The 21,972-nt window shown below is 43.2% G+C and overlaps 1 protein-coding gene across 1 annotated transcript in view; it reads right to left on the bottom strand.

Moving 5' to 3' along the window:
* The window catches only part of LOC103798205 (protocadherin-15-like), a gene marked incomplete at its 3' end in the record, with an annotated part of 76,780 nt that extends 57,894 nt beyond the window's left edge, over nt 1–18,886 (bottom strand). Inside the window, exon 1 of the mRNA XM_009070454.1 lies at nt 18,796–18,886. Within this exon, the coding sequence (XP_009068702.1) occupies nt 18,796–18,886 (91 nt within the window). The remainder of the gene's footprint in view (nt 1–18,795) is intronic.
* Nucleotides 18,887–21,972: the final 3,086 nt, after the last annotated feature.

Here is a 21,972-nt window from a genome sequence, read left to right as displayed (position 1 = left end):
CATGGCAAATGCAGTCTCTTTCTGGAAGGCAGGCTGCCACATTAGCTGGTCACAGGAGTCCCTGAATTATCCAGCACAGAGTATCCTCTACTCCAGCCCTGCAGGAAGACAGCAGTCAGGCACTGGAACAGGATGCCTGGAGTCACCAACCTCCAGTTGGTAGAGTCACCAACCCTGGAAGTGTTTAAGAGGCATCTGGATCTGGCACTAGAGGATGTGGTTTAGGGTTCAGGGATTATAGGAGTGACATGTTAAGGGTTGGATTTGATGATCCTAGAGGTCTCCTCCAGCCTTGATGATTCTATGATTCTAACAACCACCTGCACAACTGAGGACTCAAGTGGGCATTTTCATTTAAAACAGAGACCCTGACCATGGGTCTGTACTAAGTCATGATTTAATCACCATTGAACACTGTCTTGAAAACAGACAAAAACTGCTGTAGTTTTGAAAGCAGAAAGGCTTAGATATTTTCAAGTGGAAGACACTGTATCCAACATTAGCAACCAAAACCAAAAAAGCCCAAAAAGGCCATAAAAGGGCCAAAATCTAGAGGTTTTTAACCTATTTTGAAGCAGATGTATAGCAGAAGAATCCAAGAAAAGGAATCACAGAATCACCTGAGTTGGAAGGGATGTTAAAGACTATGCAGTACCACCCCCTGTGATGGGCAGGGACACCTTCCACACTAGCCCAGGTTGCTCCAAGCCCCATCCAACCTGGCCAGGAATGCTTCCAGGGATGGGGCAACCACAGCCACCCTGGGCAATCAGTGCCAGTGTCTCACCACTCTCACAGGGACGAATTTCTTCCATATATACAATCTACCAATTTCTTCCCAATATTCCATCTAGCCCTGCTCTCTGGCAATGTGAAGCCATTGCCTCTTTCCTGTCACTCCAGGCCCTTGTCAATAGCCTCTCTCCATCTTCCTTGCAGGCTCCTTCAGGTACTAGGATGCAATTAGGTCACCCCAGAGCTTCTTTTCTCCATGCTGATCAATCCCAACTCTCTCAGCCTTTCCTCCCAGCAGAGCTGCTCCATCCCTCTCATCACCTTGGTGCCTCCTCTGGACTCTCTCCAACAGCTCCATGTCCTTCCTGTGCTGGGACCCCAGAACTGGAGACAGCGTTGCAGGTGTGTCTTAACTGAGCAGAGCAGAGGGGCAGAACTTACTACTTCCAACCAAGTTCATGTGGTTTCATAAATATAACTTATTTTGCACAAAGGACGTTGACGCATATTAAGAAATGTAAAAGCTAATTAGCCAAGGATCTGGCAAATGCTGCCCCCAGAGCCCGGGTGCAAAGTATGGAGCTGCAAGTGGAAAACAGGTTCTAATGTCACAGATAGAAGGTCCTTTAACCTCAGAAAAAGGTGAAGGCATCTAAGGTGTCATGCAACTCTTAGATGCTACCTGACATTATCACATCCATTTACATGTTCCACACCTATGAAAAACACAAGGTAATAAGACTTCATAGAGAGTGTCATGCTTTGAAGTATCTCTTAATAAATTATGATTCAATGGATTCGGTAATTGAAGCCTGAACTGCTCCCTGCCCATCACAGATCCAGCCTGTGTCTAAACAGCCTGAATCCAAGTTAATTAGAAAAGCAATAAGGGCTTCCATGTTGAATAGCTACAGAGAGTTATATGTTGTTCTTCTGGTTAGCTGCACACTTTTGACACCTACTTTGTTGAGCAAAAACTGATACTATCTTCATTTTATAATTGTTTCTATAATTGTTTCCTCATCTACAGTGATAATCATCCTAATTGTTACAGGAGAAGTACTTGGGTTTCAGGTCCCACAATTTATCATTCACATTTTCAGATAAATTCACAAAATAGCTTAGAATTTGTAAATCAAAAAAAGCAGTTTGAGGATAGGGAAAGGGGAAAAATCCTTTTGGTAAAAAGCATGAAGGGAGAACATAAACCTCTTTTTTTGAAGCACCTATGTAACAAGCAAACCACAATCTGAGATGCAAGAACAGATCTATGGCATCATCTGTTCCTCCTGTCACAACCTCCTTACAGCATCATCAAGGCTGGAGGAGACCTCTAAGATTCATAAGTTCAACCATTAACCTGTCACTGCTGCAACCCCTGAACCATATCCTCCAGCACCAGATCCAGACACCTCTTAAACACTTCGAATGATGGTGACTCCTCCACCTCCCTAGGCAATACTCCAGGGCTCACAGGGAAAACATTTCTCCTAACATCTCCCAACTCTGCCCTGTCTCAGCTCAAGGCCATTCCCTCTAGTTCTCTCCCTGCAGCCATGGCAGGACAGACCATCCCCCACCTCTCTCCAAGCCCTGTCAGGGAGCTGAGAGATAGCCATGAGGTCACCCCTGAGCCTCTTCTCAGGGCTGAACAAACCCAACTCCCTCAGCCATTCAGCTTGAACATTCAGCTTTCCTTGTATTTGCAAAGCTTGAGGCCTGCTCATTCAAAAACAGACTGGAAATTGCAAACTAGTGACAACCTCTGTCTTTGAAGCACTTTAATCATTATTTTAATAAATTTAAGGTTTTCAGTTATCTCCTCTGCAAAGCAACTGTGTGAAGGAAGAAGGAAAGGACTGCTTGATTTGGCATCCTCCATGGTCATTAGCATCCACCTGGAGAGGGTTCCCAAAACATGGTGTTAAAACAAGTAGCGACTGATCACAGAACCCCCAGAATGGTTTGGGGTGAAAGGACCTTAAAGCTCACCTCATTCCACCTCCTGCCATGGGCAGGTGACAGCTTCCACTCAAACATGTTGCTCCAAGCCCCATCCAACCTGGCCTGGAACACTTCCAGGGATGGAGTAGGCATAGGTCCTCTTGGCAACCTGTGCCAGTGCTTCACCACCCTCACAGGGAAGAACTTCCTCCCAATATCCCATCTAACCTGCCCTCTGGCAGTGGGAAGCCATTGCCCCTGCTCCTATCAAGGACACTAATGCCAGTGTGTGGATTTCTCCAACCCCTAAACACTAAAAGACTTCTTCCAGCAACTTTAGACAGGATGACTTTTCTGTGGTTTATTTTTCTCTTTAATAACATAGTGAAAATGAAGTCTAAGCATGGTTTATCTGCTGTCTGAAACTTTTAGCATCAAACAACAGATAAATTGCATGAAGAGAGTCACTAGATTTCCACTACATTGAAAAAGACATTTCATATCCTTTGCAATATTGACTCCAAACTCTAAAAATATTTACTTCTCCATTTTTACCTATTCAAACTGTTTCAAAAATAACCATCATATAGGTTTTACTGATTATCAGCAAAATCTCTCTCTGACTGCCACTATTCTCTCGGAGAACTGAAGACATGGAAGAAAACATCTTGCCCTAAAAGGCGGTAGTAGTAATACCTTTGTGCTTCCCAAGATACTAACAGGCTGCCCAGGGAGGTGGTGGAGTCACTGTCCCTGGAGGTGTTCAAGAAACCACTGGATGTGGCACATAGTGCTCTGGTCTAGTTGACAAGGTGGTGAAGGGTCACAGGTTGGACTCAATGATCCTGGAGGTCTTTTCCAACCTTAACGATTCTATGAAGTAGCAAAGAAAACCCATAAAATCAGCTAACAAACCAACTACTCCTGGTGCTAATATGAAGCTAAACTTTAATTTCATGTTAATTTACTTATGTACACAAACTGCATGATAATTTACTAATGTAAATTAACATGAAATGCTATTCAGCTTCTTATTGCAAAGGCTTTCCAAATTCAAAAGCAAAAAGAGTCTATTTGATTGCAGAAATGAAGATGAATCATCTGTCCTTGCAAGGATACAGCTCTCCTCAGTGTTTTGCCTCCTATGAAAAATGACAAGTGCTAAAGGAGTATCAGCTTCTGCCTATCAGTGATCCTTCTGTCCTCTCCAAATACACACAATACTTCTCAAAAGCAGCAACTGACTAGAAAGGACAAAGATCAGCTGAGGTTCTTGTTAAGTCAGTCCAATCCAAGTGCATATTCAGGGTAGCTTTACATCACCAACGAATGGCAGCAAAGAGAATATGTTTTTTCTTCATCATAAAAATGGTAAGTCATAAAAGCATAGTATTAATTTGGACCCACAGGCTACACAGAAACCATCAGCAGCAGGACACAAGTGATGCCTAAAGCTGGACTCAGTTTCATTTCAATAGCTGGAAATACAAGGATATAGAGGAGCTTTCAAATCCTGCCTGAAAGGTTTTCCCCTCAGAGACAGCACTGGAAATAATCCTGCAGATTAGCCAGCAATTGCACAGGTATTTCTGTAGGTTTTCAAGTGTTCTTAGCATTCAGTAATGCCAAAACCCTTCTCCTCCTAATCCCATTCAGCCCTATTTTTTGATGTTATCTAGTACTGATAAAGCAGCAGCACACCTGACACAGAACTATTCAGCTCCTGCTTCACATCCAGGCTGGATGTAATGGAGAGGCTGATTAATGTTGCATTAGCCACACACACAATTGAAAATAAATCCCAAGCCATTGATTACACTGGAAGAACAAGCAGATAAGGTATTTTCTTTTCATACCTCTATCATTTCATTATACAACGGTTCTACCCACAAGGATGGTAAGAAAACAGCTGAGCACAGCTATGGGACTTCATGCTTTTCCATGAATGATTGTTCAAGTCCTATAAGTATAAAGTTGGGGGTGGGGGAAAGAGATTCTAGTTCATTTGGGGTTTTTTTCTGGATAATGAAGACAACCACATGTTTCTCTGAAGCCATTCTAACTGGGACAAGGAGACAGAGTTGCCTTCTCAGCAAGTTCCTGATGATACCAAACTGGGAGGAGTGGTCGATACCTCAAGAGGGCTGTGCTGCCCTTCAGAGAGACCTCAACAGGTTGGAGAGATGTGCAGAGCAGAACCAACTGAGATTCAACAAGGGCAAGTGCAGGTCCTGCACATGGGGATGAATAACCCCAAACAGCAGGACAGGTTGGGCACTGACCTGCTGCAGAGCAGCTCTGCAGAGAAGGACCTGGGGGTCCTGGTGGGCAACAAGTTGTCCATGAGTCAACAATGTCTCCTTGTGGCTAAGAAGGCCAGTGGAATCCTGGGATGCATTAAGAAGAGCATTGCCAACAGGTCAGGGAGGTGATCCTGTCCCTCTGCTCAGCCCTGGTGAGGCCACACCTGGATTACTGTGTCCAGTTCTGGGCTCCTCAGGACAAGAGAGACATGGAGCTCCTGGAGCAGATCCAGGGGAGGGCAATGAACATACTGAAGGGACTGGAGCACTTCACTGATGAGGAAAGGCTGAGGGAGTTGGACTGGTTCAGCCTTGAGAATAAATGACTGAGAGGGACCTCATTAACATATTCAAGGACAGGAATGGGAAGTGCCAAGAGGATGGATCGGACTCTGCTAAGTGGTGGAAACCAATAAAACAAGAGGTAACTGCAAAAACCACAGGAAGTGAAGTTCCACCTGAATATGAGGAAGAACTTCATTCCTGTGCAGTCACTGAGCACTGAAGACATTGCCCAGAGAGGCTGTGGATTCTCCTCACTGGAGATATTCAAGAACCATCTGGACACAATCCTGAGCCATGTGCTCTGGGATGGCCCTGCTTGAGCAGGGAGGTAGGACCAAATGCCCCACTGTGGTCCCTTCCAACCTAACTGATTCACAGTTTACGTTTCCCTGACAGTATATTAATAATTGTTTTAATTATCAGACAACAACAGGTTCAGCAATGATGTGGAGCTGTGTAAAGACCCTGTCTGCACATCTCTGGCTTGGTCTGCAGTTTGGATACTGAGCAATTCAAAGACATTTAGAATACAGTGGTCTCATCACATTTCTTTGAGCACCCAGAATGTGATTAGCCAAGCAGAGAGTCTCATCACCTATTAATCACTACCTCCTTAGCAGGATAAAAAGGCTAAGGCTTGAAAACCAAACTGCTAAGCCCCTGGAGCTGTAAAAACCACTAGCTGTGGCACTATACCCATTGGTTTTATTAGCTAAGCAGATAAATTGGAGATATGAGGAGCAATTGACTTGAGCAGCATCCCAGAGGCAAGCTGCTGTGTCTTCCTGATTAGCTTCATTCAATTAGGCCTTCTTAATTGCTCATGTGCTCAAGCTCATTAAATGAAAAATAAAATTGCTTTCCTGTAGGTTGTGCACTGGAGATTTGAAAAATGGACACCACTGGGGTACCTTTGAGATACTGCCAGAGAGAGAGCAAAGAGCAGCTACAGCCCACCAACAGCAAAGACAAAGGCAACTGCTGGTTCCAGTGGCTGTAGGACCCTCAATTTCATTTTCTTCTCAACTACTTGTAAATACTCATTTTCAAATAATTCAACTTGGGGTTTTTTTTCCAACTGTCCACCCAGAAATTACTCTAAAGCATTTCTGGACAAAAACTCTATAATATACCCAAACCACATTGCACATGGTGAAGAAGAATGACTTTTAAAGAAGATACTCCACTAGGTATACTGCTTTGAGTTCTGGGACCCTCAGCACAGGAAAGACATGGAGCTGTTGAATTGAGTGCAGAGGAGGCACCAAGGTGATTAGAGGGATGGAACAGCTCTGCTGTGAAGAAAGGCTGGGAGAGTTGGGATTGTCCAGCCTGGAGCAGAGAAGCCTTAGGGTGACTTAATTGTGGCCTTCCTGTGCCTGAAGGAGCTGCAAGTGAGATGGAGAGAAGCTATTGACAAGGAACTGGAGTGACAGGACAAGAGGGAATGGCTTCACACTGAAAGAGGGCAGGGTTAGATTGGATATATGGAAGAAATTGTTCCCTGTGAGGGTGGTGAGCCACTGGCACAGGTTGCCCAGAGAAGCTGTGACTGCCCCAATCCTGGCAGTGTTCCAGGCCAGGTTGGATGGGGCTTCAAGCAATCTGGGCTAGTGAAAGATATCTGTGCTTATTGCAGGGGGTTGGACTAAATGGCCTTTAAAAAGTCCCCTTCTATTCAAATTAATCCCTGATTCTATGATGATGCTGTACTGCTACACAGAAACAGGAAGCAAGCAAGTTTTTGTTTTCTTCCCCTAGAAAACATACAAATAACTCCAAGTTAATGCTCCTAACCCTCTCTGTCAAACAACACCACCTTTCCATTCTCTATCTCTGTCCTTCCCAAGACTTGTAGGTGCCCCATTTAACTAAACTGTCATAGACTTCCTACCAGGACATACACACTTTGTTTCATAAGAAATATCTTCTAGAATATGGCAATTTAGTGAAGGAGAAGCTGTAAACAAAACCTCTATCAAAGCAGCCCATGAAATAACATCTCTGAGTGATTGATGTTTGCTACTGAAATAAATTTAAGGCTATGAAAATTTGCTGCAGCTGCATATGTTATAAAATAGCTGAAATATGTCATCTTCAAATACAAATGATGCAGAATTGCATTCTTCCCTCCCCCTTCCTCCCAAAAAAAACCCCCGAAACAATAACAAACCCAACCCCAAAACAACTCATAAAGGGTGAAGGGAACAGACCTTATCTCACAGAATGTTCCACATCCAACCTCGTCTTGCACACCTCTAGGGATTGGGAGTCCACAACCTCTCTGGGGAACCTGTGTCAGTGCCACAAACACCCTCATGGGCAACAATTGCGTCATCGTATCTAATCTAAACCTGTTCTCCTTCACCTCAAGGTCATTCCCCTTTGTCCTTTTGCTTCTGACAAGTCCCTTTCCATGAAATGCTGCTTCTGCTTTATATTGACCATGAAATATTTCAAGGGCTTAAAAATCACCCTTCAAATTGTTATGAAGCTAATAAAGATTTGTGCAGATTTGTGCAACTCATTTTGCAATAAGAAGCTGTAAAAGAAAACTTGGAAGGATAAAAAAACCACTGAAGAAAATGCAACAGAGCTCAAGTTTCTGCCTTGGGTATCTGAAACTTCACATACTAAACAAAACAGTCTATGCTAATGGCTCAAAATAGCCATTTAGTATCTCTTACTATCATTTCAAAACCAAACACGGGAGAAAATCATGATACAAGCTTGAAGATACTGGTTGCTGTCTTTATACCCAAAAATCTCAAGATAAAGCATCAGACACCATGGAATCGCAGGTAATAATAGTGGTATAAATCTTGCTTTAAATTCGGAAGTAGTCATTTTATGTAACATCAGCTCCAGGTAACTACTCCCATGTCCTCCTAGAAGTGGGAATCATCTCATTTGAGAGGAGATTCATTCCGTGCACCACGGGGACACAGATCATGCTCACACCACACATCTGCCAAGGCTAGGTGGACCTTGGTCATGGAATGAACCAACATGAGGAGCAAAATGTATTGGGAGCCTTCTAGCTTACAGCTAAGTGTCCTATTGTCCACCACTCTCACAGCCAAAGAAACAGAGGAATCATTTTGGGAAGTTCCTTAAAGGTGTCATTTTTATTGCAGCTTCACCTCATAGAAGCCACTGAGGCAGCAGCACAGTGAGCTGTGGAATGATCCATGTGGCAGAAGCACAGACATTTCATGGAGCAAAGACTGATGAGTCAAGAATTTTTGAAAATAGTAAAATCTATTAATAATAGTAAAAAGTAGTAAAATAAACAATAGTAAAATCTATTGTTTCTGTCTAAGAAGATGGATGACATAATATAATCACCAGAGACTGTCATCCAGAATCATCAGTTGCACCATGTGGAATTAGAACCAATCCACTTTTTCTTTGAATTTCTCCTTTCCTGAAAGTTTTCAGAAATTCCCTATCATTGTTGAGTAATCAATTGTTGTGCTATGTTATCTATTTGGGATTTAAAACCAGCCCAGCTACTCCTCAAGGAACACAATCAGACCGAATTTGCCAGCTGGTCCCAAAGAAAGGTGACACCAAGCCACATCAAACACCTTGTTTTAAACTAAGACCACTCAGAAGACTGAATTAAATATTTAAATGAGGGAGCCCAAAGCTGCTCACAGCTCTGTGGTCCTCTTCAGGACCAAACAAGTCTGATCAAACACCTCTGTTTAGACATAAACTATAACATTACTCTCATGGCTAGACTTGCCCAGCAGGTCAAATCATTAACTCCTATCCCTTTATATACCCTTAAAGTTAGGGAACCATTTGGCACTAACAGAATGATATGGAGCTACTCAAATCGATGATATTCCTAAACAAGATGAGTCTCCTAACAGAAGCTCTCTTTGTCAGGATAATTGAGTGAATACAAACAGCTGATTCTAGCAAATGAAGAGGAAAAATAATTATTTGGAAAATAACTTTTCCCATGGTAGCACAGAGCAGGATTTGATTTGGTATAAGGGACAAAGAAATCACGTCACGTTGCACCGATCTTGCAGGCAAAATAATCAGTAGCTTAGAAATCAGAGACCAAAACTGAGATATTATGGTACAGGACCAAGCAGTGGGAACAATGTACACTATTTTTTTCAGGCATTGGAAGGGGCTGTCCAGGGAAGAATTTCTTCGTGGGAAAGGTTATCAGGGATTGGAAATGTGCTGTCTAGTGAGGTGGTGGAGGGAACAACTGGATGCGTCACAAGTTGGACTCTGATCTCAGAGGTCTTTTCCAACATAAATAATTCTATGACTCTCTGATTTCCTGCTCTACAGGAGGACATTTAAGGATGCCCAACAGTTTGCAGTACCTTGAACTGACACCCCACTAAAACGGTGCTGAAATGAGAAGTGACCATGTGTCACTAGTGAGTTCATGAAAGCAAACTGAAATGATACTGTAGGTAAACACAAACTCATACCACAACCTCCATCCCTGCATCTTTCTAGGATAATTTGGTCTAGAAATCATCTTTCACTTGGTGAGAAATCCCATTTATCTCTAAGCCAATACAACACAAGTCCTCTCCCTTGCTTCCTCTTTCCCCTGCTCAGCCCTTCCCTTTGCCATGAGGCTTAACAAGGGGCAGCACAATAATTTGTCAGTAAATATTTGATTTAAGCATACAAATCTAAGTCATTCATCACCCCACCAATTTAAGACTTGCCACACCTCAATACCCTGTCTAATAAATATTGCAGCAGAGGACTCTTTTCCTATGTTTTGCAACCTAACTCAATAAGACCCTTGGTTTTTATATTTTTTGTTTAAACCCATTTATTGCTGTCTTCCATTTACCTGAAAGTTTTCCTTTCACGATTTAAATGCCCAGCAACTGACTGAGCTTCCATGAGTTTTAGTCAGGGAAAGCACTGGGTGTATTTAATGATAGACAACAGCTGAGCAGTAATGATGCCTAATCTGAAAATGATTGCTGCAAAATGAATGCATTAAAATGAGCTGCGAGAGCTCATCCTTTAAGATTATTGCCCAGACACAGGAGATTGTTCACACTGCACACACAACAGCAGAGATCACAGAATCATTCAGGTGGGAAAACACCTCCAAGATCATTGCGTCCAACCTGTGACTGATCTCCACCTTGTCAACTAGACCAGAGCACTAAGTGCCATGCCCAGTTGTTTCTAGAACACCTCCAGGAATGGTAACTCCACCACCTCAGTGGACAGCATATTCCAATGCCTGACAACACTTTCCATAAAGAAATACTTCCTGATGTCCAACCTGAACCTCCCCTAGCACAGTTTGAGGCGATTTCCTCTGGTCCCTTGTTCCCTGGGAGCAGAGCCTGACCCTCAGCTGGCTCCAACCTCCTGTCAGGGGAGTTGTAGATAGTGAGAAGGTTCCCCCGAGCCTTGTCTTCTCCAGGATGAGCCCCCACAGCTCCCTCAGCGACTCCTCCCATGACTGACTCTCCTCTCCAGCCCCTTCCCCAGCTCTGTTCCTTCTCTGGACACTTTTAGCCCCTCAATATCTCTTGCTCTGAGGTCCCAGAACTGGACAGAGCACTAGAGGTACTGCGGGCTGGGTCAGGAACTCAGCCCTTGCAGAAATCTAGACCTTCTCAAAGTCCTGGAAAACCCAGAGCCCTATTTAAAGCCTTCCCAAGTAGAAGCCCTTACTTTCATCAACAAGGGAGTCAAGATCTCCTCTGAAAAACACTTTCACACTTCAGTTTGGTTTTCAGAGCACCTTAGCTACAGTACTACTACTAATTCCTTTTAACTTCCTATTTAAGGAGCCACAGAATCCTGAAATGAGTTGGAAGAACTTTAAAGCTCATCTTGTTTCAAACCCCTGCCATGGGCAGGGACACCTCCCACTAGACCAGGTTGCTCCAAGCCCCATCCAACCTGGCCTTGGATGGAATCCAAAGGAATTGAAACATTAAAGGGAATATGCACCAGAACTCCTAGCCAGCAGGAGGAGAGGAAGGAACAAATGGGTGTTTCTCCCCATCCCCTGACAGGTAGAACTGTAGTTGGATGTGTCTTTGCAATAAATCACTGTTCAATCACACCTCTGGCACAGAATGAACCAGGGAAGTTATGCAGGTTATTGCTGCAGTTAAGAATGCCACTCCTGATAGTCAAATGAACTGAACTGACGTGAAACTGGACACTTGGAAGTGATTCAAACCCAAATCTGTAATCCATAATGCACAAAACCTGTGCTGTGAAGGACAGAGCCACAAATCAGTTCTTGTTATGTGCAAATCAAATCATACCAAATCAAGTTTTGATCAAGCTGAAGTTCCTGTGCCTTGTTTTAAACAGCTACTTCTCATAAAACTCAGATTAAACTGAAGCACAAATAGCTATGGGGTGGTAGTTTCTATCACAGTTTATTTGTCAACATATGACAGTCTCATATAAGCATTCAGAAAATAATTCTTGCTGCTGGACTGAGACAAGGAGAAATGAGATGAGGCTTTGGAAAGAAATATGATAAGGGAGGGACAGCAAGGAATAGAGCAGAAGGAATACGCAACTTGCCAAGCTAGCAACAAGGTCAGGCTTGGGGCTGTGACCACTGCCTTGGGGAGCTGTTCCAGTGCCCAAACACCCTCTGGGGGAAGAGCCATTTTCTAGTCTCCCAACCTAAACCTCCCCTGATATAGCTCCATCTCATTCCCCCGGGTCCTGTCACTGGTTGCCAGAGAGAAAGGGTTAGTGCTGCCCCTGCAATTCCTTCCCTGAGGAAGTTGTTTTAATTGAAGTGATGAATTTGTTCTGTGAATTCTGGAAATGACCTGGAGATAAAATACATACAGTATTCTAGAACGCAGAACTTCCTTACAAGAATTCTATGTCAAAACATTGAATTGCCAAAGTAATACAGATACATCTCCACTCAAGGCTCTGTCAACCATCACCATTAAAGCCCAAGAAGGACCAGAACAGGGGTTGGCTCTGCTCGACACACTACCTCTATAGCTATCAACCAACATATGAATGCAGACACAACTGTTGCTGATTTTTAGAAGTTCAACCCTAGAAGTATCACTGGAGTTATGGCTTACTCTATGAAAGTCCCAAAGTTCAAGCCACTCACACAGGGGACACAAACTCTGCCACTGGTGCCTTCACATGGGTTTCTGCTTTCCCTTCCCAGCTATGAAAATCACCTCAAGGGTACCTGCCCCTTGTAGAAAAAGCATCACCTCAGTACCCACAGCCTTCCCACAACAAGGGCCTAAGAGAATCAAGGAATATGGATGCTGCACACCATACTAACAAGGCAATGCAACACATATTGCCCCATGTGGCCAAAGAACCATAAAATGGGTCCAGATGGAAGGGACCATAGAGAGGCATCTGGTCCCACCTCCCTGCTCCAGATCATCCCAGATCACAGGGCACAGGACTGTGTCCAGATGGTTCTGCAATATCTCCAGTGAGGCAGACTTCACAACCCCTCTGGACAATCTATTCCAGTGCTCAGAGACTGCCCAGAAAGAAGTTCTTCCTCATGTTCAGGAGGAACTTCCTGAGCATCAGTTCCTGCCTTTTGCCTCTTGTACTACTGCTGGGCCCCACGGAGCAGATCCCTATCCATCCTCTGGCACCTTCCCTGCAGACACTGACAGACATGGATGAGGTCCCTCTCAGCTGTGTCTTCTCAAGGCTGAACAGGCCCAACTCCCTCAGGCTGTCCTCATGGGAGAGATGCTCCAGGCCCTTCATCTTCTCTGTAGCAGAAAGCACTTGGGTAGGCCAGTGCCTAGAAGAGACTCATTCCTAGCTAGATCCCAGTCTGGTGGTTCCAAGTCTGTTGGAATCTGGAATTTATTCTCTCTCAGCACATAACTTCCTGCCTCACCCATTCCAGCACCAATACAGGGTACTCAGTCCTTCTTCCAGAAGAGCCAAGGCTAAAACTTGCACATTAACTCAGATGAACCTTGTTTCAGTGCCTGTATTTCATTAATAACTTTGCCTCTTGCCACAGGGAAATTGATCTGCCACCTCAAAGCACTGCTGGTGGCACTTCAAGACTCCCCACCATCAGTTACACTTTGAAGAACTAAACCCTTCAGAGGAAGTAATGGCTCAACTACAACTCAAGAGCATCAAGGAGAGCTCTTTTGAGGATCACTGCAGAGCTCCCAACCAAAAGCAGCAAGTTGCCATAAACCAAACAAATTACTTCTGTTCCCAAGAACAGAGACTTTCCCTGAGGCAAGCACCTGTTGGCACTTCTATAACTGGATATGTACAGTACAGGGCTCAGGGAGTGATCAATGAGCTACAGGGATTCAAATATGCATTTTCCAGAGTTAATTTCCTGCCTAACAGTAACATATCAAGATCTGAAACTATTTTATTTCTGAAGTATCCTCTTAAGGTGATTTGTAAGGCCCTTTAGTTATTTAATTTTGGTAGCATAAGACTCTGTTAGAGTGAATAGAAGACAGTAGCTAATAGAGGGGGCTCCATGCAGCTGGAAAACTGGGGAAGGACATATGCCTGAATGATACTGGTAGCAAAAGGGAATTGCTCACTTGTGGTTCTGCCAGAATGGTTTGGGTTTGAAGGAACCTTAGAGCTCATCTTGTTCCACCCCTGCCATGGCCAGGGACACCTTCTACTCAAACAGGTTGCTTCAAGCCTCATCTAACCTGGGCTGGAACACTTCCAGGGATGGAGCAGCCACAAGTTCTCTGGGCAATCTGTGCCAGTGCCTCACCATCCTCACAGGGAACAATTTAAATGGCTATTCCTTACATCCTGATTAAAAAATACATATCTGCTTAATGCTTTTGAAATGAAGTACATATTTGGATGAGCAAATCTTCTGATTAGCCTCAATTTAATTTCATTTCAGATGCCACCACTAACTACAGATGGACCTAATCTCAATTAGCTCAACATCTTCCAAACACTGAGGCTGGCAAGAGATGTGTGTCTTCCTGCCAGGCCCACACACCTTGCAGAGCCTTAGGTCCAGCTTAAGAATTCAGTGAGGATACAGAATAACCTGGAAAACAAACCCAGTGACCTCTTGCTCATCTAGTTGTTAGGTTTGAAGTTTTTTTTTCCATGTGCAATAGAACCTGAGAGTAAGAGTTTCTCCTCTTTCAATAACAAAGGCCAAACCCCTTGATGTTGCTATCAAACAGGGTTTGCCTTTAGTGTACTCTTCAGCCACCCCCATAGCCCCTTCTCTCAGAGGCAATAAGATAAACATTAGATTAGTAGTAGGATAAAGTAGGTGAACCTAGTATGCACAACCCGAGTGCATACTCCATGGTGGGAGATGCTTCCACACCTGGCAATCAGTTTTCCACCAATTCCCACCAAAGTCAGTTCTTTGCTTGATTTCTCCCTCTCCCAAATCCAAGCCATGCTGATTCAGCCCTTCAAGGGCCTTCACTGCCTTCAGGACAAACAGCAGTATCTGTTATATTTCACCCACAATGAGATCGTGTTGAGTTTTTTCTCTCCATCGCCATTGTAAGTTAGACTGCAATAAAACGCTGACGCATATTCCTTCAAGCTTTCCAAGCATAAAATCCTTGTTCTGCAGAGCCACTCCTGCCTGCTAGTCCTATAGTCAGAGAAAAGATCCAACTAGGAGGTCAGAATGAAACAAACCCATTGAGCCATCAGTGACAGATACAAATTCCACAGGGCAGATGGCAATGGCTCAGCTCTTGTTCCACAAGCTAGTCAAGGAGAAAGTGAGACACTGGCACAGGCTGCTAAGGGAGGTAGTAGAGGCCTCAGCCCTGGCAGTGCTCAAAGCCAAGTTGGATTTTTTTTTCACCTTTGAAAAGTAAAGAATAGAATACTGGTACCACCTCAAGCTCACACCTCTAAGCTTCAAGGAAGGCATGAACTAAGTCTAAATGCTAAAGGCAATTAAATCTGTTAACGCCCAAGTAATTGTTGCTGGGTGAGTTTGGTGTGGCATCGATGTGCAAACAGCTTGTCAATTCAGCAGCTTTCTCTCCTGACCATAAGATTCTGCAAAGTGTTTCTTTGAGTCATATACATTAGATTAGGTGGGAACAAAGAAAGGAGGTAAATTTGATCCTGTGTTTCCACCTTCCTCCTCACTGATTCTTTTAGCCTCAGAGTTTGCCTCTGAATTCAATAGAGCAGCACTGTAAAAATAAAAGGGATTTTAGCTGACCTAATTTCATATATTAGAAGGCTACAACTGACATTTCTACTTTTACTTAAGCTTAAATATTATTAAAAAACCCAAAAAAACCCTAAAGCTTTGCAACATTTCTTCTGCTTGGAAGGCACGACAGCTAGGAACAACACAAAGTGTAAAACCACATCTCTCTCTCAGGAAAACCAAACAACAAATCCCCACGTATTCCCCACTGCCCACAAGCCTAATGTTTATTCTGGCACATCACAGGGCTGAGCAGAAGAATAGCACCATGAAATAACTGGAATCAAACAATGAATGGGTTAATCAACAGCACACTGAGACTAATGTGAAGACTCTGGAACACAAGAGCTAGTTTTAATAATTTGGTGGGGTTTTAATGCTACAGTAGATGGAAAGGATTTGCATTTCCTCATGAACAGATGGAATTCTGGGGAAGCTTCCTGCTAAACATAGGAAAACAGCAGCCTAGCCATTGCCAAGGCAGTCCTTGATGAAGTTTTAAGGCTACTTAAGAACATCATTAACTGCTGCGGCTGGGGAAGATTTTATGACTCAGGAGGTCAAGTAAAAACACAAGAAATAAGAGAAATTATGAGGTAATGGAGCAAACTGCAGTAAGTGAGGCAACAGCTAAGTCAACATGCACACACCACCAGGAAAATAGAGCATTTGCACGCTGGACACAGAAATAGTTCATAATTTGTGCCATAATTGATTTTTTTCCTGTTTGTGTTCATGATTGTTCTGCTGTTAAAATAACTACACTGGGTTAAAATGGCAATTGCTAAGAGAACGTGAATTTTTTGTGTTATGCATTAGGTTACAGATTTGGTTGCTGCACATTAGAACTCTGAGTCCCTGCACTAAACAGAGTTTTCTATTTAGCTGCAAGAAACATATTTCAAAGTAATTATTCCTATAAGCACTGCCTCATTAGCTGGGTGCCATTTACTGAGTCACCAATACCCCAACCTTGGCTTAAATCCATTTCCAGATCAGTTTTTTTGCTATTATATCATTGCAGAATTTATCCAAAGTACTTTGAGCTAAATTTCCCCTTTCCTGAACACAGTGTGGGGGAAGAAGATCCGTTCCTCAAGACCCCAAAGAAGGAACAATACTCTTAGCTACATCCATCAAACTGATATTCATTGAAAAGCAAATCTCCTCTGTTCAGACTATATAAGAGGACATTATCAAAGATAAAACCAGGTTTGGGTGATAAACAAAATGGCATGAGCCGGGTAAAAAAAGAAAGTAAGTAACTCCATGTTTACAGTCCTTTTAAGAAAGGAAGTTCCTCTATGTTTTCAGCCACATGACACTATCATTACTGAGTGATAGCTGTGGCCAAGTATCTTTCCCTTCCTCTAAATCACCTGTAACAAAGAGGATATGATCTGAATACCCTTGGGATAAGGGCAAGAATATCTAAGTCTGTCACAGAAGTAGAAAGGAACAAAAACTGAAACATGAGGAATCTGTCTTCCCATTTTGAAGATCCAACTGTGTATTACTATCCTGTCCGGTTCACATGTCTTTTACACACTTGAGCATGGCCAAAGTGGCACTAGAAATGGGGATTCAACTAAAAATCACCATTTTATTTTATTTTCATAAAAAATGACAACATCATAAAATAATAAGAGTTGGAAGGGCTCCACAAGGATCATCCACTCCAACCCCAGGCCCTGCACAGGACATCCCTGAGAATCACACCCTGTGCCTGAGAGCATTGTCCAAACACTCCTTGAGCTCTGTCAGGCTTGGGGCTGTGACCACTGCCCTGGGGAGCTGTGCCAGTGCCCAAATCCCCTTTGCCTAATCTCCAGCCTAACCCTTCCCTGGCAACTTCAGGCCATTCCCTGGGTCGTGTCACTGGCTGCCAGAGAGAAGAGGTCAGTGCTGCCCCTTCACTTCCTTCCATGAAGAAGTTGTATCCAGCAATAACATTTCCCCTCAGTCTCCTCCAGAGGCCTTTTTGGATGACTGTTATGTTGCCAGTATGAGCACAAATAAGATCACAGTAAAAGGCATTGCTTTCTATATTCAGCCTACCATAAGAGAACAGAATCCCCCACAGTCCCATCCTCCTGTTTCCCTCCCCTCAGCCCATTCCCATTGCTTTCACATGCTGCTGAACATGCCAGAGGTCATCTCACTGCCAGGCAGCTTCTCCTCTCTTAAATCTAGCATTTTCCTTCTCACCCAACCCTCACCAAGGGCAACATTGCAAAGTCTAATGGCCCCAACCCCCTAATGAATAATTAAAAAGCTAATTGTACCCAAGCATGCATCAAATATCCAAAACATGAGCAGCTCAGACACTTCACTTCAGCATCAAGAGTGACATCAATAATGACAGAGTAAAAATATAATTAAGTTAGCTGTCTTGTACACTACGGACATCAAATATAATGTAGGGTTGGGCTGGGGGATGGAAGGGAATAAAAGGATATTTGGAGAGTAATTAATAGAGCAAGAAAAAGATACTTTTGACTCAATGCCAAAAAGCAAAGCAAAAGATTGAAGACTTCACATAAAAGCAAAACTACTGTACTTCATAACTGCCAAACAAGAGGTTTCCACAAGAAAATCCAGCTGCAAAAGTCATAAATATGCATAATTACAGCTTACCTACATGGAGGCCTCACATAATGAGCTACTTCATTACATACTCAGTTCTTACTTATCCCACTCATTACTCTGAGAGTATTTAAGAACAAGTCCGACAAACTTTGCTCTTCAACTTCAAACTATTCAAAAGAATAAATCCTAATCAGTCATTTAGACTTGTAATTTTTTATGACTATAGATAACTGGCAGAACACATTTCTGGTATCTTTGAATTGAATTCAACAAAGACACTGTTAGTGGAATGTGAGCTCCTGGTGCCACATTTCAGGGTTCCTCACATCTCATTTCTCTAGAAAACCCTCACTGGGGATCTTATCCCAAGTTTTTGGTCAGACCTTTATTCAGTCCATTAACAATTCACACTGACAGTCCTGCTCCAGTCACAACTGGTGATTTACAAACAAAGCAATAACGTTGGTTAAATGTTAGAGTCCAACACTGAATTATCAGAATTAAGATTTACATCTTGCCTGGTAAATCAACAGCTTTGTAAAATATAATAATCAGTAGATATTGAAACCATGAACATACAGAGATAATTCTCTATTGTAACCTCTTTTTCCTACCAAAGTACTTTTCCCCCCATCAAACTACTCTTTCAAGTAACAGTTCTGGGGGGGAAAAAGGCACTAAAATGATGTCACAGAATCATCCCACTCCTCCCCACAGCTACACCCACTCAGCCAAAAACCTTACCGTCATCATTCTGGGCCAAACAACCTGCCAAGACAGTAGTGAGTGCAATCCCTGCAGCTAACCATTTCCAGAGACAAAACTGCTGGACCATTTTTTGTCAAGCTTCACTCAAGGCAGACCTGTAACAGAAAGATTTGATACAGGTGTTAGTCAGCAAACCCAAACAGAGGTGAGAGCACAAACACTTTCCCATGGGGTATCTATAGAGTACAGTGTTGCTTCTGCAATAAATGTCAGTAACGTGAGCAACGTTAACCCCATTAGCATCAATTCATACATATGTACTCATTAACTCCATAATTAGCACACACAGGCCTCCAAGTAAAGAAAATGCAACTTACTTGTTTAAATCAGGTCTACTTTCCATAATTTCCATGCAATAAAGTATTTATGCTCTCCTTCGTGCTTTAGCATTATCCTTTAAAGCACTTTGGAGAAGGGACTGGAGCAGAGAAATGCCACTGATTAAAACTAGTGTTCCACTGCTAGAACCCAGAGGACTCAGGATTCAAAGGCATTGCCCAGGAAAGATGAGTGATCCCTGATGAGAACTTCTTTAATGAGACAGACTGCTGGGATGTGCCCAGGAAAACAGGAAAAAACCAGAAAAACCCCAAACCAGGAGAATAAACTGGCCAAGACAGGTCTGGTTGAACTCCACAGCATATATAGAGTAACATTAAAGTTATCTAAAGCTCTCACTTATGGCTCAAATAAAAAGCACTACAATAGTCCTCTAGCCCAGAACTGAATTATTTAAATATATTCCTTCATATGTTAAAACATGGGGAGAAATACAAAGCACCTTGTTAGGAACTGCAGTGACTGGACAAGGGATAATGTGAAAATTTAGGTTAGATATTAGGAAGAGGTTTTTCCCTGTGAGAGTGGTGAGACACTGGCACAGGTTGCCCAGGGAGGCTGTGGCTGCCCCAACCCTGGCAGTGTTCAAAGCCAGGTTGGCTAAAGCCTTGAGCAACCTGTTCTGGTGGGAGGTGTCCCTGCTGCCCAGGGCAGGAGGTTGGGACTAGATGATCTCTAAGCTCCATTCCATTCCCTTAACATTTTGTGATTATTCCATTAGGTGGCATTTGCTGTCAAGAGCTTCCAACCTTTTACACCACAACTGCCAGAAACCAGAGGATCAGGAGACTGTCTTGGTTTCTTCAGGACACCCTAAGACAAATCCCATCCGTATGTAGTTTATACGTATTCCAACACCTAAAAGCAAGTGCATGTACCCACTTCAGAGGCCTCTGATACTTTATTTCACAACCTTGAAGAGAAATGCAGCTCTCCAGTCCTATTTTAGAAAGTTATTCAGAGCTCAGCTGACACCCTTGAGTTGAATCTGCTCCTGAGAGATTGTTAGGACAGAATCTCGATGGATTTATTTTTGATGTTGATGAAATGTCAAGTTAACCATGAGGACAAGCAACACTGCTGCTCCCAGAATAAGCAGCCCTATATGCAACTGGAATGCAGTAGAATAAAAATTGGCCTCTGTTTTTCCTTCTAGTTGTACCACAAAAAAACCCCAATACAAACAAACAAGAATATGAAGTTCAAATGATTCTGCTGACTTTAAAATGGCTCACAACAAGCCACAAGTTCCTACAAAGTCCCCAAAGGTTGATAATCTTAGAAATCAAGTTGAACTCTAGATGTACAGTCTGACAAGGCAAAGACAATTAGGAATAGATGATAGAAGGATGATCTGTAAAGACATCCAATGTTATCAAACTCAGTATTTTCCTGGAAAATATTCTAATAAGAAGGGATAAATGTAAATTAAACCCCTCAGTACCTAAAAACTACGAGTTAATGACATCCAAGCATCTTGAATAAATTTAAGGTTAAATGATATTACAGTAACCTCAAATCATTATTGAATTTTAAATTAGATGGTTCTTACAGTACTTAAAACAGTGAAGGTGAAGGGGGGAAAAACAGATTTGGTCCAAATAAGTAACCATATGTGGCTAGGGTGAAACACTACCTTTAAATATTTATATAAAATTCTTCTTAGGGTGGAAATAAGATTTACATCTTTCAGAAGTCTTGAGTGGAACTGATTCTTTATCAAAGTTAACCTGTCAGAGAAAGACAGACCAGGGAAGGAAAAAAAACCCCAGTCACTGACACGGTTAGAAGATAAGAGAGAATGAAGAACTAGAATATAAGTACCAGATCCATACCCACATTTGTCTCAGATAAACTCCTAACCCAAAACTACAGCTGAAATTGCAGCACAACACTGTGTTTCAGTAAAACATTGAAAGGGACATTCATAGAATGGGCTGGGTTGAAAGGGACCTTAAAGATCATCTAGTTCCACCCCTGCCACGGGCAGGGACACCTTCCACTAGCCCAGGTTGCTCCAAGCCCCATCCAACCTGGCCTGGAACACTCCCAGGGATGGAGCAGCCACAGCTTCTCTGGGCAATCTGTGCCAGTGCCTTAGCAGCCTCACAGCCATGAGGGACATTCATAGAATGGGCTGGGTTGAAAGGGACCTTAAAGATCATCTAGTTCCACCCCTGCCACGGGCAGGGACACCTTCCACTAGCCCAGGTTGCTCCAAGCCCCATCCAACCTGGCCTGGAACACTCCCAGGGATGGAGCAGCCACAGCTTCTCTGGGCAATCTGTGCCAGTGCCTTAGCAGCCTCACAGCCATGAGTTTCTTCCTAATATCTAATGTTACCATCCTTTCCTTGAGCTTAAGGCCAATTTCCCCTTGTCCTGTCACTCCATGCCCTTGTCCAAAGTCCCTTTCCAGCTCTCTTGGAGTCCATTTAGGCACTAGAAGGGGCTCTAAGGTGTCCCTAGAGCCTTTTCTCACACAGGATGAACACCCTCAGCGCAGCCACAGCTTCTCTGGGCAATCTGTGCCAGTGCCTTAGCAGCCTCACAGCCATGAGTTTCTTCCTAATATCTAATGTAAACCTACCATCCTTGAGCTTAAGGCCAATTTCCCCTTGTCCTGTCACTCCATGCCCTTGTCCAAAGTCCCTTTCCAGCTCTCTTGGAGTCCATTTAGGCACTAGAAGGGGCTCTAAGGTGTCCCTAGAGCCTTTTCTCACACAGGATGAACACCCTCAGCTCTCCCAGACTGGTTCCAGACCAGAGGTTCTCCTGCCCTGTGATCAACTTAGTGGCATCCTCTGACTTGCTC

This window comes from Acanthisitta chloris, unplaced genomic scaffold (assembly GCF_000695815.1).
Source record: "Acanthisitta chloris isolate BGI_N310 unplaced genomic scaffold, ASM69581v1 scaffold1732, whole genome shotgun sequence".
Taxonomy (NCBI): domain Eukaryota; kingdom Metazoa; phylum Chordata; class Aves; order Passeriformes; family Acanthisittidae; genus Acanthisitta; species Acanthisitta chloris.
The sequence above is the reverse complement of the archived record's forward strand: the minus strand, read 5'-3'. Positions and strand labels throughout refer to the sequence as shown.